The sequence below is a fragment of the Phalacrocorax aristotelis genome, chromosome 6, assembly GCF_949628215.1.
Source record: "Phalacrocorax aristotelis chromosome 6, bGulAri2.1, whole genome shotgun sequence".
NCBI classification, from domain to species: Eukaryota; Metazoa; Chordata; class Aves; order Suliformes; family Phalacrocoracidae; genus Phalacrocorax; species Phalacrocorax aristotelis.
The window spans coordinates 33176453-33193155 of record NC_134281.1 but is presented as its reverse complement, the minus strand read 5'-3'; the positions used below and the strand labels follow the sequence as shown (position 1 = coordinate 33193155).

Sequence of the window (16703 nt, the reverse complement as noted above, 5' to 3'; positions counted from 1 at the left end):
TTTTAATAACACTGCCCTCTTGAGGGAAATTGAGCTGTATCGCCTTACCAAAGCTGTCTTCCCCTCACTGCTATTCAGGTCTCACTAAAATTCCCCCCACTGCCTTGCCATATGGTTCAAGATTAGTAGAAGTTCTTGAAAAGCAGCAGTAGACTCACACCTAGGAATCAATTATCTCTAGATAAAAAATAGCCAAGCCTATATTTTTATTTATAGGTATTTTAGGTACAAACAAAAAGGCCACTCTGAAAGCACAAGAGCCTATTAGAAATACATAAAACTGTCCCTGGAAATCAGAAGTTTTGTTTCTTCATGAATTGCATCCTTTTATTTTACCCAACTGCTAGTGTTACAAAACCCAAGAGCAGGAACCAGAATCTAGCATTTTCTTTATCCTGCAGATTCCTAATCACTGGGCTGCACAAGCATGATCTCTCTAGCCCAAGAATCTTGATCTTCATATGCAGTTTCCTGAAGGACAGTAAGTTTATCCCATCAAACTCATCTGCTGGCTACAGTAATCCCTTACAATATCTATTTGAAGCTTTTGTGAATCTCGTTCCTGAGAGCTGCTGTAACATCTGGGCTGTGGAACACAACCTCCAACCGGTCTTCATGAGAAAGAAGATACTACTGCTATGCTTACAGATTTTCAAGTCTCATGACTACTTTGAATCTTTATAGCATCACCAAAACAACAACAAAAAGATAAGGCACACGCCAAAATTCTCAGAGAAGTTAAAAGGAGGAACACTTGGCTTTCAGTATCTAGTTAAGCTTGCATATGTCAGTCTAGCCTATGAGAAGCAGGGATACCTCAAGAATGCTCAGGGAAAACGCTACACAAGCCTTGCCATCTGTCTTTAAGAATCTCATAGTATTTTAAGTCTTGAAAAAAACAACTAAAAATTATCATAGTTTTGCACAGGCAACAAGTTCATTAGCAAGTACTGCCAGTAAGAAGCAACATCTTCCTGTAGATCCTATCTGTGTCACACTAGAACCCATGTTATGGCAAAGGGAGTGGAGCACACCTGCACTTGAACATAATGCTTTAACACACAGCACAAAAGGACAGATTCATTAAACTCACTTTCAAAGCACAATATCCAAAACATCACTAATTATTCTATGTGTGGCCTAGGGCATGAAATCCATAAGGAATTCTTCTGTGCCTTGCCTGTACTTGCATTTTTGGCTCTTGAAAAAAATATCAGCTACTTTAGTGGTTAGACTTTCACTAATTTCTAGACCAGATGCTGCTGCACAATGTTACAGGACTATTGTGGTGAAGAGTACACTCACTTAAAAACACAAAGTTCTGTTACACGCACCCCCCTATTGTACAGACTACATTTGGTGGAAGCGGGGAAACTGTATGAGAACTTTGTACTAGGTTAAAATTTTCAGATTAACACAGACTTTCACTGAAATGTCTCACATGCTACAGTGTAAGAAAAACCTCAAAAGCAAAACGTCAGAAGGGTCTGATGCCTCAGTAAGAGCTTTAGAAGCAATGATCACCTGCTGTTCCTAACTGACACCTCTAGCTAATAAATGCAGTTGAAGAATTAAACAAAACTAGAAAGACATTATCTACACAGGCTTGAATCCTCCTCCCTTCATTAAAAAAACCACAGACTTTTAGTAGTATGCATTCCTACAAATGTACAAACCAAAATTTTTAAATTGGAATGTTATGCCAAGTCAGGAAGTTGAGGAGGGAAAAGACAGAAGAGAAATAGGGTTAAATATCCTTATATCAACTATTTTAAAAATTAACATTTAATTTCTGAAAAAAAGACACTGTGGTAAACTGAGTGCCATTACAAATTGAGGTAAACACACTCATCTATGTAATTTTTTTTATAGGACTAAGCACCCAAACACAGACTTTCTAATAAGCACAAATGGGGGTTCAATACCCCACAGAGCAGAAACAATGAGTTCAAGCATCTAGAGGTACTTTAAATACTCAAGAATATAAGATTTTAGTTAACAGTACAGTCACCAATATCCACAATGAGAGTAAGCTGGCATCTACATGAATACTTCTGATCCATCAGGATTTAATCTTATTTAAATAATGGTAGTGAATATCACCTATTATTGACTTATCTTGAACAGTGTCTCCATTCAGGCCAGACAAAAGCACATGCTCTTCCCAGATCAAAGTTTGCAAAACAGTTTCTACAAAAAGCAGGATTCTGTCTAAGTGTCAAACAATTTGGTGTTAGCAAGAATTGCATTATTAACACTAAAATTCAGATACTGACAGAAACAATACAAACAGGCTAAACCAAATGTTTTCTTATCCACATTAGCAAGCTCAGGACATCACATCTAGACATCAGCCGTCTAGAAAGCTAAATATATTCTGACATGGTTTTTGAGAAAGCAGGCTTTTGCCTGGAATAATTATCCATCCCATACAAAGCACAAGCGCTTGAGTTCACAGGTGAGGTTAAACATAATGAAAGTGGAATGCAAATGAAGACAGGTCTAAGAACTACTTCCAGGAGACTGGACTCCAAACAGCCCCTTCTTCAGTTCAGCAATCTTCTCTTCTCTTGAGGCTGCATAACTCTTTGCTGTCTTAATGAGAGAGTCATGACGCTTCTCCAACCCAGCCTTCAGATTTAGGTATATTTCCTAGAAAGAGGAGATTAAAGGGGGCAGGGGAAAAAGAAATCCATCAGCTAAGTTAACACTTACGCTTTATAAAGATTTGAGTGGTGGTGTCAGGTGATTCATAGGTACCTTTTCCCAGGCTTAAGAGGCAGCAGTCACAGAAGACAGGAATGTTACAAAATGTAAGGGTAAGAGAAGCCACAAGCAAAATCTCAATACTATGATTCCGTTTTAACTCTAGTGGTCACAATACTAAGATAGTAAAACAACCAGTACTAGCCTAGTACCCACACTACTACTGCCCCATTCTGTGTTAGCCTGTGTCACCAAGGTGTCTGCCAACATTATCCTCCCAGCATGGATAGTACTTCAGTAATGAACAGATAGGATGAGACCATACAGGCAGACTGTGATCCCCTACTCCCAACCCATGAGGATTTCTGCCTCTTTCCAAAGCTGAGCTGGACAGTCATCTTCCTGAAACCCTAAGAAGAAAGGGCTTGTGACATGGCAGGTGGTCTGTATTTGAGGAAGACTGTTGAGAGGATTACAGTATTGCCCATCACTACAACACAAATGTAAAGCCTCACAGGTCAGGTTCCAGGGGCTAAACAAAGAAAGGAAAAAATAAATCTGACTGCTTGGACCTGGAAGTACCATGATACAAAAATGGAACTATCATAGTATCCGCTACAGGCACAGTTGGGAAGACAAGTTTAGTCTCACCTCCCAAAATACTGGGCAATCACACCATTCCAGTCTTTCGTACAAAGCCTACTTCTCATGTGGGCCATCTACAGCCTGCAGAGACAGGCACAAGCCCTAGTAACCCAGTGGAACCACAAGCAGGCGGTGGTCTTCCTCCCACTATCTACCCAAACCACCACCTGCACAGCCCACTCATTTTTAGAGCCAGTAAGTGTTCCTTTACCTATGCAGCCTAAGTAAAAATAAGTTTTGAGAATATCAAAGAGGATTCCTTTAAGAAAAATCCTCACCTTGGCTTTCATTTCTTCTTTTTCAGCATTCTCATTCAGCTGCTGAATTTTGAACCTTGTCTGCTGGATATCCTTGTGAATGGCTGTCACTTTATCATATACAGCACCTCTTTTCTCCTGAACTCTGTTGCAATATCTAAAGGTGGGAGAGAAAAGTTAGTACTAAGCCATTTTACTAATTCCAGATTAACCCTACCACAAGCAAAGCTTACATTTTATGAGCATGAAATTAACAGCTTCTAGAAGCAATGCTGTATAGAATTTACTTGCTTGGAAATTTATCCAGTTCTTAAACTAGAATAACTTAGGTAGAAGAGGTGAAATTCAAAGCTGAATTAGAAGAATATATTGAAGATCCTCAGTTGCTGCCAGTCAAGGCAACTCAGGTGACTCCAGTGGAACCAACCCAACAGACAGCTGGACATGGCATCTTCCTGCCTTTGAGTAATGCAGTAGAGGTGTCAGTAGAGAACTCTGCTTAAAGGCACTGGACCAGGTTAAAAGTAATATAGCTGCACTTGATGTTTCAGCATAATTGAAAGTCACATATTTTCCTTAGCCTCAGATCCCCTCCCACCAAGTTAGAGCTCTAATCCTATACATCTACATATGTTATCTGCAACTTCCAGTCCATCATCTCACTGCATGCCAAACAAAGACCCAATAGTATTATCCCAGCTTGCAGATGAATTCAGGTAGCTCCAGCTGTGAGCTGCCACATAGTCAGCAAAGGGTTACTGTGGGCATAAGAAACGTACTCTAACTTTAAGGGCAAAACCCATCTACTAGTTTATAGTAAGCATTTGTACAGCTGGAACTGTAGCAGCTGCTTTCTCTAAAGAAAGGCTGAAAACTCATACTTAGCAAGAGCCTACTTATATCTTCCTACCTCAAGGGAACAGTAAGGACACATTCTTATTCACCAGCAAAAAGCCTCCTGTTTTCAAACTAAAGTTACCTCCCTTCCCTTCTTGCTTATCAAAGTACCCAATTTTATTGCTCAAGAAAAACATCTAACACATTAAAACCAGATAAATCGGCAGCAACTTTTAACATAAAGGATCATTAGATTATATGAGTTTTATTCTTTATTTTGAAGGAAAAATAGCTTCTAATTAATTTCCTTTAGCTAGTACAATACGCTAAGTGAGGAGCAAAGGAAGAATGGCAGCAAGATTCCCAGGCTACACACCACACAAGCCTTTCAGCATGACTAAATCTTAGTTGACTCTCTCACCTATGTAGAAAAAGCTCTCTTCCATCAGTTAATCTACCCAGCCAATAATTTTCCATACTCCCTTTCTTATCCATGTAAAAAAAAAAAAGTGTTATAGAGAAAGATTATTATATAGCAGTTCAGCACTTCTAAGCTCACAGTGAAGCCCCGACCTTACAATGCTGTAGTTTGCTGCTGCAGAAGTGACTGCTGTGCTGTAAACACTGCCTTGCAACTTGCCTTTAGCATGCGGGAGGAAGGAAGATGGGCTAAGAGGCTTTGATCAAATTACACTTTTCCTTTTGTCTTAGAAGCATCATGTCAGGATAATACTCCTCTGAGATATGAGCCCCATTTCCCCATGGGTCTTGAACATCTTTGATAATGAGCAAAAGTGGCAAGGGAAATTATGAAAAATTCATGAAAGGCAAATGGGGCTTTGTTGAAGTCTGATAAGTTGGAAAATTATCCCAAAGTGACATTCTCTTTAAGAAGATAAAAGAATCAAGAATAAGCATTATAAATTAAATTAGTGCTCCAATAAAAGAATTGCTGTCAAGTCACATTGCAATTATTGATTTGAGACCCCAAGTCCCTGCCTGCAGCATTACTGGTCTTCATACAAAGCTATCCCGCATCGCTCATTCTATTCTTACTGCTAAGCTACGTGTTTGTACCAGACGTGAACTTTGGTAGTGCATAACGAAGACATAAACTAGCATGAGGCAGAAGTGTCAACTCATCCATACTCAAATACAGTGTGCTTATATTGCTCAACATCTTCACGCTTCTTTTTTATCCTTATTTCAGCTGTAGACAGCTTCTCATGTTTTGCAGTGACCAGTCTCTTTAAGGACATTTCATCTGTCTTCCCCTTTTTCAGCTCTATCTGAGCACTCTCAAGCTGGTCCTCCAGATTTCTGACCTAGAGTATGTAAGTATTGAAAACAAATTAAATGGAGGAAGAATAATTGAAACAGTGTACCCTGTTAATGCACTAAGATTAGAACTAGCTTCCTGCTTTGGAAGATCTGATTGCTAACTAGTTCTCCCAGTTACATCCCAGTTCCCTAGTCTTTATCTGATTTTTAAATACATCCATATAGATAAGATCCCATCACTTAAAATGATTTTCAGAAGTTACTATGAGTTCCGCTATAGCTCTTAGCCAAGGGTAATTTGAACAGATGCTGTACCCCAAAAGACTGCATATCATTTTTCAGAAGCTCCCAACAATTGCATTCTCCCGAAACCAAGTAGCAAATAGCAAGGTACTATATTGTGACAAACATTTCATGAGGGCAAGGCTGGCTCAGTAATATTAATGAAGTTAAAGGCACTTAAGACATGATTCTTCTTGAGGTAGTAATTTTTTGCTCTTCGTTTCTGCTCTCTAGGCAGAGGAGACTGAATCTCACTTTTCTTCTTCCATCATTTCCGACCAACAACCCCAAGACAGTTAAAATTATTTTAGGTCAGGTTTCTATGGCAACAAAGGCTTTGACTATTAGAAGTGGTCAATAGTATTAGCTAGTGGCATGCAGCACAGCAGCAGCTATACTTTTCTGATGTTTTTAAGAATGAGATTCTGAAGTCATCCAAATTCTTTCTTTTTGGGGAAGAGGAGACATGGGAACTTTCAAAATACAGATATTTACTGATGGTCACCTATCTTGCTTAGACATTAAATTCTCCCTAACCAGATGCAATTTGGATAATACAAACCTCTGATAATACACTGGCCAGTCTCTCCACATTTGCTCCCTGTCTTTCCATCTTCTTTTGATATAACTGCACCTCCATTTGGCATGATGGTAGAACCTCAACTAGGTCTCTATAACCTTCATATTTCTCAATAACTTCTTGCTTTAAAGAGAAAATACTTATTAATAAAACAGCTTTGGAGTTCAGCAGTTATTTTGCTTATTATTAATATATACTGACTTTTGTACCCATTCCCTCCTTGTATAACGTACACTGGAATTAGTATTTAGTAGTGACTGAAATGAGATCTTCAGTCTGTACAATAAGCTTTTTTTTTTGGAAAGGACAGGAAAAGTGACATGCAAGTGTTTTACACTGAACTAACTAGCTTGTTACAAGAGCTTTCAAGACAGAAAAAAGCTGCACAGTGAAGAAACTTCTGTTTTACCAGTACAGAATTACATAAAACATCTTAAAACAGATGTCTGGAATTACAGCAATAAAGTTTACACCTTTGGAACAAAAATACCTGGGAAGACAAAGTTATGCAAGCTTCACTGATGTTTGTAGTTCATGATTGCTCGTTCATTAAAAGACTGGACATTCATATAAAAAACCCAAAAAGCTAGGAAGGGAATTTAGCATTCAACATACTAGTAAAGAAAGCCATCAATTCCAGAAACAGTGAATGATAGAGACACTATGAAGCATGTGTTCTAAATTTGTAACATTTGTGAGCTGCCAAAATATTGTCATCTCTTGAGAGTAAACAGCCAGCCTGGTGGAGTATAGATTCAAGAGTTCTACACCTAGTTTCACAAATAATCAGTTTCTCATTAAGGACAAAGCAGCAGTGACTGCAATCCCACTTTAAAAAAGAAAACCCCACCGAACAAAATACCCAAAAATGCACCCCCACAACCAACCTTCATTATTCTCTGAAGCTGTGATTTAATTTCATACTAACCACTGTTCTGTTGATTTTTTACTAGATGTATAGGTCATTCAAGAAGCAGTTCTAGATGACAGTTCAGTAAAGCATGTACTTTTTCCTAACAGAATACCTCTTTGTGTGGATGGCAGAAAAGCTCACCTTTGATTTCTTGAGTTTCTTAACAGTCTCTTTCATCAGTTCTTTGTAATTTTTTAGTTCCTCTGGACTCTCCACAATTTTTGATTTCAGCTGCTCTTGTTCTTCTTTCAAAGTAGCCATTGTCACTTTAAGCTCATTCTAGTTAACAACACAAACGCACTTTCAATATTAGTAGTTAGGTGAACAAAGAGGACTTGCAAGGCATGGTTTGCCAGGATCTTATGACTAGATGGGTTCTTTTCTCTTTTGTAAGTCATTCCTCATCAGGAAGTTTATTTTAAAAATAAATTCCTCTAAACAGCATTAACATTCCCAATCAAGACAGTTAAGAGTCCATTTTGCTCCCTGAACACGTGTACAGGGGTGCCATACTAAGTCACAAGAACAACATTTAACTAGTGCTTCACAAAAAGCCTGCCTGCTAACACATATTACTAGCAGCTCCCTCCTTCAGAGGCCCTCACCTAGGAGAACTGAGGCAGTCGCTGCAGGGTTTCAGAGCCAGCTGTATCAACCTGGCAGAAAAGCAACAAACTTCCTCTGCAACCTCTCAAAAACCTCCTGTTTTGCCCCCACCAGCTCAGCGGCTGCCTCTTTAGCCATTCTGTGCATCTTAGGTAAGCCCATAGCTTCTGAGAAGTCCAGATTTCTTACCCTTTAACAGATCAGCTTCCTGAACACAGACAGAGCTTTACATTGCAGAGCTGTGCATTTAAAGTTAACACCAAAACAAGCTACTGCAGTAATGCTTCCATGGGAGGGGAAAATAATTAAGCCAAATCAGTTTTTTAAAAAAAGAAAAAACCCAAACTCTATCAATACCTCAACATCACCTAGCTCTAAGAACAATTTGATCCTAGAAAGAGAGATGATCTATTAAGTTGATCCAAGAGGCAAGCTACAGCCTACACTTACAGAGGTGTACTTACCAGTTTTCGGGTACTCTCTGCAATATCTGACTTCTTTTGTGAAATCACTTCTTGCAAAGCTGCCTGAAGAAAAGCAACAAACTTTGAATAAGCATCTCTACAACTACTACCTCTTTTACTCTTCCAGATCTCTCTACAAGAGAAATCCCATTTATGATTTCTTTGGAGTCCCATAACCAGCAGTCAAAATTGCAGTCTATAAGATTCAAAAGACAGGGAAGGAGAATATTGTCACAAAAGCCACTGGGAGCATTAGGGATGCAGCCAGCAGTAGGCAACTAGGAACAGAGACAAGAGACAGACTACCTCTATTCTTACGGACCCTAGCAGCGTTATACACACAGAGCCTCCTTTGCCAGAGGGACAGTTCTTGAGAAAAAAGCTAGGTTAATACAAGGTCCCCAATAATACAGAAGTCAAGCACATAGTATAGACATGACTTAACATAATAAAAAAAAAAAAACCCCTAACCACAGATTCCCTCCGCCTCCAAAAGCAGCTGAAAAGGTTACCTATGAGACCTTACAGGCAGGTTGCCATTTCTGGCAAATTACCCCTGCAATCAACCCTACTTTTGTCATGCGTTCCTTTGGGTGACCCGTCTTAGGCCGCATTTCCTGACATGGCTCACCTCTAGTTCCAATTCTTCAAATTCAGGTGGAAAACAAAAGGAAACATCACACTTCTGAACAATAACACAGGTATCTCCCAAGTCACCACAGTAATTCGTTTCAAAAAGGAAGAGCCAAATACTTGAAATCGTACTTAGGGAATACAGAAGTGTATGTTTCACATTCCTCACAGTGAAACAAAGAGCTGGTGCCAGAGGTTAATCAAGACATTGTGTTGCAATAACCTTTGTTTTAAATCAGAAAAATCTCCTTTATCCTTTGAGGAAGTAAGGGGATGGGAACAAAATCAACAGAAAAAGGAATACACATGATCAGAAGCCATAGCACCATTTCAGAGAAATGTAGAACAAGATCATACTTGTTTCCGACGATAGTCTTGCCTTAGTAGTTGCTCCAATTCCCGAATGTTATCTGTCAGTTGCTTGACCTCTTCTTGATGTTCAACTGGAACAGTGCTAAGCAAAAAAGATATATCGGACAGCTTCAGCATCATTATAGTCAGGTCAGAGTACAGTAGATAAAACAATCACTTTCTCCAAAGACTTTACAACCAGTAACTTTAGTAATCGAGACAAGACAGTATGAAATGAATAAATCTTCCTTTCCTTTGCTTGTAAGATTTTGTAGTTGAAGCATAATCTAAAGAGCTCTTTTGGCAAGAATGGTACAAGGGTAACAGGGGACTAAGTTTAAAGATCATGTTAAGCAAAGTACGAAAGAACAACACTTCTACCTGTTTCTGTGAAGATTTTCATTTCTGAAATTTGCATAGTGTTACCTGCCAAAGAAACAGCTTGTATCAAGATAAACCTACAGCTAGCTAGAGAGCCTCCTGTCTAGCACATACAAAGAGCAGCTATCAGAGAAAACCCTTTCTTTTGAAAGCTATCTTGGAAACTAGCCATCTCTATCCTATTACGCACAAGCAAAACTGATACTTAATGGTGCAAAGGCACAGGCAGTAGGACTAAATGGCCTGAAACAGAGAATGGGGCAAATGTGTCAAATAACTAAGGAAGATAACTTTACCCATCAGTTAAAGAAAGCATCCTACAGCTACTGAAGAGATAAAGACATATCACTAAAAACTAACTATAACAGCAAAAAGTTTCACCATAGTCCCCAACATACAAAATACAGTGCCTTCTCAAAGCAACGACATACTCCTAAAGTCACATTTTTATTTTCTGCCAGCTACTTTTCTAGCCTAATATCAGTAGAGCTACTTTTGTAACTCCAGGCACAGCCCAATAGTAACACCTCTATATTTTCTGGCTTATTTCCCAGGGACACTAATCAGCAAAAGTCAGACAAGGGCCAAAGCAGAAGTCAAGTCTGCTCAAATTAAAAGTTCCTACAGTAGTTATCAAAGAATTCTGTCAAATCACACAGCTTAACTACCCAGTTCCTGTTTAAGCAGCCCATATAGAATTATTTAGGTTGAAAAAGACCCTTAAAATTGAGTCCAACCATTAACCTAAGACTGCCAAGTCTACCACTAAACCACATCTCTAAGGACCATGTCTAAATACCTCCAGGGATGGTGACTCTACCACTTCCCTGGGCAGCCCATTACAATGCTTGAAAACCCTTTTGGTGAAGAAATTTTTCCTAATACCCAATCTAAACCTCCCCTGACACAGCTTGAGGTCATTTCCTCTCATCCTATCACTTGTTACTTGGCAGAAGAGACCAACACCCACCTCACTACAACCTCCTTTCAGGTAGTTGTAGAGAACGATAAGGTCTCCCCTCAGCCTCCTTTTTCCAGACTACAGAACCCCAGCTCCCTCAGCCGCTCCTCATAAGACTTGAGCTCCAGACCCTTCACCAGCTTCGTTGTCCTTCTCTGGACATGCTCCAGCACCTCCATGTCCTTTTAGTGAGGGGCCCAAAACTGAACACAATATTCAAGGTGCGGCCTCACCAGTGCCAAGTACAGGGGCACAATCGCTTCCCTGCTCCTGCTGGCCACACTATTCCTGATACAAGCCAGGATGCTGTTGGCCTCCTTGGCCACCTGGGCACGCTGCTGGCTCATGTTCAGCCAGCTGTCAACCAGCACCGCCAGGCCCTTCTCTGCCAGGCAGCTCTCCAGCCACTTTTCCCCAAGCCCATAGCATTGCATGGGGTTGTTGTGACCAAAGGGCAGGACCCAACACTGAGTCTTGTTGAACCTCATACAGTTGGCCTCAGCCCATCAATCCAGCCTGTCCAGATCACGTGCACTGAACAGGAAAATCAAGTAGTGCATCTCACAGTACTTACTCCTCATACTCACTTCAGTTTCTCCAGCTTCAGTGCTGCCTCCCGATTTGCAGTCTCCAGTTGTTGGTGTTTCTCCATAGCTGATTTCTGCAAATTAAATATTCAGATATTTCTTTTTTATTTTAGAGGAATATGGTTTCTCTCTGGGTTTTTATTAGAGCTCTGCTTATCACATTTTCACAGGAAATGCACCGTCTCTGAACTACCGAGGTATTTGGAAGATAAGCCACCTTCAATTCTAGCAGTTGAGTGTTACATCTATCTTTTCTCAAAACAATGCAAGGTATCAAACCTTCACTTACCAGGCTAAGCTACCAAATAAGTTATTGGTAAAGAAACTTCAGATAATAGCTTAAGTAATAACTTGGTCATGGTCATACAGAAACCTTTACGATATCGACAAGTTCATCCACTCTTCTAAACTGATGTGTTTCCCTAAGGGTTTTGCAAAGGTTTTTCTTAAACCATTTAGAGTAGCTGTGACTGCTTATAACATGTAATATAGTTGCACAAGTTCTACATAATATTAAACTGGTACCTTCCTGTAGTACTTGGTTACGTTTAAGATTCCAATGTGTTATTTAAACATGCAGTAAAAACCCACCACCTTTATGCTCCCAGTTCTAGGTTAAACCTATTTACGTATAATTAATAGATCTAGAGTAACATGGCACCCAATCTTACATAGTTCAGTTGTAACTCCAAGTAGACCTCACGCCGGAATTCTCTGAAATTTACAAAGTTGAGAATGCCACTCAAGAAGCGAGTCGTCCTCTTTGTTTCTGAAATAGGAATTGCAAGCCATCACTATTCTGGTTTCCACATGCATTGCAATTGCTTAGAAAAAGTTGGGCAAAACATAATTCAGAGAAGAGACAGAAGTTACAAAAAAAAGAGAATCCAAATTTGTTCTTCCCTGGCTCACCTTGCAAAGATTTCAAAGACTACACAAAAACTAGCACCAAGCTATGAACTTTGAATGTCTACAAAATTCTATGCAATTTAACAAATGAAGACAGCACCTAGGAGAAAGACTATTAAAATACAGCCTCCCATTAAAAGAGAAGTCGTGAAGAAAGAGCGTTGATCTTCAGCTACAACTCTGAAGCCCTCACCGTAACTACCAGGCTAACTGAAGATGGCAGTTTGAACTGCAGGGACGTTTTGGCTCTATTCCAAGAAAAATTTGTGAAAGATTATTACAAAGGCCTTGAATGTCTTACACAAGACAGAGCCAGAAGTGAAAAAGCTCTTGAGCATAGCCTTTTTTAAGTTGTTGGTGTTGTACCAGAATCATCACAGCTGGGTTTTGAAAAGGGTAAGGTAAAAATTCAATCACTTCCTACATAAGCATCAGCATAAGAAATCCTATAGCATTCCAGAGTTACCAGGATAATTTTCATTACCATCTGCTCTTACACTATTTCAAGTATTTCACAGTCCACTCTCCAGACCAGCAGTTTAACAGACTCGCAGCATTCAAAAACTCCCCTCAATTATTTGAGTGGATTAGCCTACATAAGGAATAAGGAGAACTGCTCATTAGAACTAGCTCATCTAAGGGCCATAGCAAGGGTCAAAAGATTAGCTGGAAGCCAGGGATAGTTCATACTAGTTCATCTGGCTATGGCAAACAAAAAAAACCAAAACCCCCAAAAAAACCCCAAACCAATCCACTCCAGGAACCACAACTATTACAATGCACTTGCTTACTTGGGTTTAAAACATCAGCAATGTGAAAATCATTAACCCGGCACACTGGAAGTAAGCGCTCCCTGCAAGGAAAACAAAATACAACCTTAACTGCAGTGACCATTACTCAGTTTTTGCACTATATCCGTTTACTAGAAACCACATCTTGTCCTTTCATCCCAGAGCATATGTACAGTAAGCACATAACAACAGTAAGTCTCAGGGGACAAGAAGCAGTGGAACCACCATCAGCAAAAAGGCATAAAGCTTCACTACGCCTAGTAAATTAGACCGTTACAATGAATAGCAACTGAACAGATGGAGCATCTTCTACTTACATGTGAATATACAAATTACAGACAGGTAGAAAGCCTTCAAATATCTGTGGATACATTATCTCAACGTTGACTGGCATCTAAAGAGAAAAGAGAGTCAACACGTAAGTAAAGAATACTTAAACAAAAATACACAGGTTTGTTTCCACAATGTAAGATAATTCAAATAGGTTAAACACACTGAGGATGGTCTCTCCATCCACAGGGGACACACGTTAGAGGCTGAAGAAAGCCATCAAGTTAATCAGCAAACTATATTAAACGTCAGTTTTGGCTGGTCAAAATACAAAGAGACAACAATAACTAAAGCAGCAACATTACAAACTCTGGAATTCAATCTAAACCATCTATTTTAATTTCTTTAAAACCAGCGCAGAAGGCAGTCTGTATGATACACACGTAATAACAGATAGTTCTTTCTTTAAACACCCTGAGATTCACATACTCAACTGTTTCATGAAGAAGTCAGAAGGAAAAGGTAGTGGTACACTGTCACCTTTTCTAACATATTAATCCTCATAAGGAAGTATCCCAGCTAACGTCATTGCCTGTGAAGAACTGAGTTATCTTGTGCGCATATGATCTTCCCTTCCAGTTTATCCAAAACTGGCATTAGACAATACTATTTATTCTCTCACCTTCACTAATCAGTTCTTGTCTAACAGAGAAGATAAATTGTTAATCAACAACATACCAGTTAACCTCCAGCTGCACTTCTCCTTACTTTCCTCTCAGTTAATGGAGAAGTGAAGATGATCAAACATTAAAAGCAACATTTACTTTCCTTCTAGACCAGTCTAGCATCTAAGCAGAAACCCTCCCACCAGCCATGACCAAAGGTGGATGCCCAAGAAGACAGCATGTATTTTTCAAGGCCAGAGATCATGTCTCTTCATAAGCTTGTCCAATCCCTCCTGGACCTTACAGACATTTCTGGCAGGCACGGCATCTCAAAGAAAAGAATTCACAGCGTAACCACAGAAGGAGAGGGCTCTCCACAGAGCCTATGCTTACAGCCTACAGCGCTTCTTCATGCCCACCAGTTCCTGTAGGTGAGAAGGGAATCTCTTCTCCACAGGGGAAAAAAAAAACCCAAGAGTGGGGGGGAAGAAAACCTAGGAGGCAACACACCCACAAAACCACCATTTCTACAAGTATCTTGAGCTGAAGCCAACTTCCAGACCAGGAGCAATGATCAAAGCATTCTCAACTGTAATCAGCAAGGCCGCAGCAACAGCCCACAGAAGATGCTCCCAGGTTCGTTTACCTCTGGTCAATGACCCATGCTGACAATCACACTGCAGTACTGCACTCTCATTCTTGCCTAAGTGAACAGGCTCGTTGCCTCCCCAAACAAAAATGCAAATACCCATGGGTACACAGCATCTCACACACAAGTTTTCTGCAATAGAGGCAGAGTTTCTAAGCTCCCATTAATGCAGTTACAATATATGAACAAGTAAGCTACTTGCCATTTGCTAGCGAGAAGAGGGAGATACCTCAGTGTTTAACTTAAGCATGGTATTTTCTTCCTTTCACATTTCATTGCATCTGCCACTACAGACATACCATGTAGAAATGCTCCAGGCGGATTCCATATACCTTCTGCAGGATTCTCATGTAAATCATGTGTAAAACTTCAGGCTGCAAGAAGAAAGGACATGAATCAGTATTCCTTATGACTGATTATTCAGGGGTCCCAGACTAGGCTACCTTTAACACATGAAGACTGATTTCACCGGGGCACCAAAACTAACAAGTTTTACTTCCCAAGAGTTTGCAGTTCAAGCACCACTATCTCATAATGCAATTACAAGAGACAGCAATCAGCTCAGACAATAACAGTCCTAACTGCTATAACTATGCATTGTTTTTCATTACATAGCTGCTCTCTGAGCAGTTGCCAAACCAAGTGACACCAAAAATCTAAACGTGGTCATAGAAACTACAATCCCATAGCAAGGAGTGCCCTTCATCACATTATTAAACTAGAGGGGCGAAAACACCTACAAGCCAACCAGTTATTTGTTTACAGCACTAATCCACAATCAGTTCAAACTAATCTTCCTTTTTAAAAACGATCCTCCCATCATTCCCTAAAGAAGCAGGACCAGCCTCCTTCAGCAGGCTTACAGGCACTTACATAGCAGCACGAGGAACCACACTGAGGCATCAATTCAATTTTAAAGGTACTTTTCTTTTGTTGAGGTCACTACAAGACTCTGCTAACATTAATGTTAGACGAAGAGAAGAAAAAAAGTGGGTGGAGCAGGGAAGGGATACATTTTTTTTTGTTTAAAAGCATTAGCTGATCAACTAGGCTGTTGAAACTCTACCACTGTACCAAACACAGCGGCTGTTTTAACCTAGTTCCCACAGAGCTGAGAAAGACAGACTGTGTAATTTCACGTTTGCCCGTTTATGAACCCGCCCCCTTCCTGGCGAGGCTTGAGCCAGCTTCTCTCACGCCGAGGAGAGAAGCTCTGGCTTCTCCTAGAGACTAATCTGCCTCATCGGAAAAACCCATCACCTCATCACTTCGGAGGCGCTGCCGTGCGGCAAAGGCTGCACAAGGCGGGAGAGGGACCGCCTGAGGAACCAACCGGCGGAGGCCGCGGCCTCCCCCGAGCACCCTCACGCACCTTGGGGTTACCGAACACGTCGCCCTTGGCCAGGTTCCGGGCCTCGGCGCCCGTCAGGACGTGGCTGCGGAGGTAGCTGATGATGTCGTCCGGGCTGTAGCGGGGAAAGGTCAGCGCCTCCATCCCGGCACCGACAACTGCCCCCCGCCGCCCGCCGCCCGCGGTTTGAATCTGGCGGGCGCCTCCCCCGCCCCGCCCTGCCTCACGCACGGGCCTATCCGCCACCGCGCCCGGGCGCGCGCCGACGTTGGCCGTTAGGGGCGGGGCCGGGGTGGGAGGAGACGTTCGGGGAGTGATGGCCGCTGTGCGCTGCCGGCGTCCGCCGCGCTCAGGGCGGGCCCCGCCCCGTGCCGTGCCATCCCCGGCGCTTCGGCAGGCTGCCAGCAGGCCGGCACCTGCAACCTGCGGCTCTCTGGCAGGGGCGGGGGCCCTGAGGGGTGGGAGGCGGAGGAACACCGTGGCAAATGGGAATAGGGAGCTGAGGCGGCTTTGGAAAGCCTGTCCTGGGTAAAAATGCCGACGGACGCCTCTAGAAGAACCTCCTTAGCTGCCTTCTCCTGCCC

The 16703-nt window shown here is 41.3% G+C and overlaps 1 protein-coding gene across 4 annotated transcripts; it reads right to left on the bottom strand.

Moving 5' to 3' along the window:
- Positions 1 to 1767: 1767 nt before the first annotated feature.
- On the bottom strand, positions 1768 to 16355 carry NUF2 (NUF2 component of NDC80 kinetochore complex). 4 transcript variants are annotated; one of them, XM_075096996.1, is made up of 13 exons: positions 16141 to 16355; positions 15068 to 15142; positions 13502 to 13578; positions 13185 to 13246; positions 12156 to 12253; positions 11485 to 11558; positions 9562 to 9658; positions 8572 to 8634; positions 7643 to 7780; positions 6571 to 6711; positions 5595 to 5770; positions 3630 to 3765; positions 1768 to 2652 (listed from the first exon to the last, which is right to left on the bottom strand). In XM_075096996.1, the coding sequence occupies exons 1-13, from the start codon at positions 16261 to 16263 to the stop codon at positions 2503 to 2505; spliced, it is 1410 nt and encodes a 469-aa protein (XP_074953097.1). In that variant the 5' UTR covers positions 16264 to 16355; the 3' UTR covers positions 1768 to 2502. The 4 variants fall into 4 exon arrangements, with proteins under 4 accessions (XP_074953097.1, XP_074953100.1, XP_074953098.1 ...); XM_075096999.1 differs by lacking the exons at positions 15068 to 15142; positions 16141 to 16355 and adding an exon at positions 14513 to 14531; XM_075096997.1 differs by lacking the exons at positions 15068 to 15142; positions 16141 to 16355 and adding an exon at positions 13995 to 14021.
- Between the last annotated feature and the right edge of the window lie 348 nt (positions 16356 to 16703).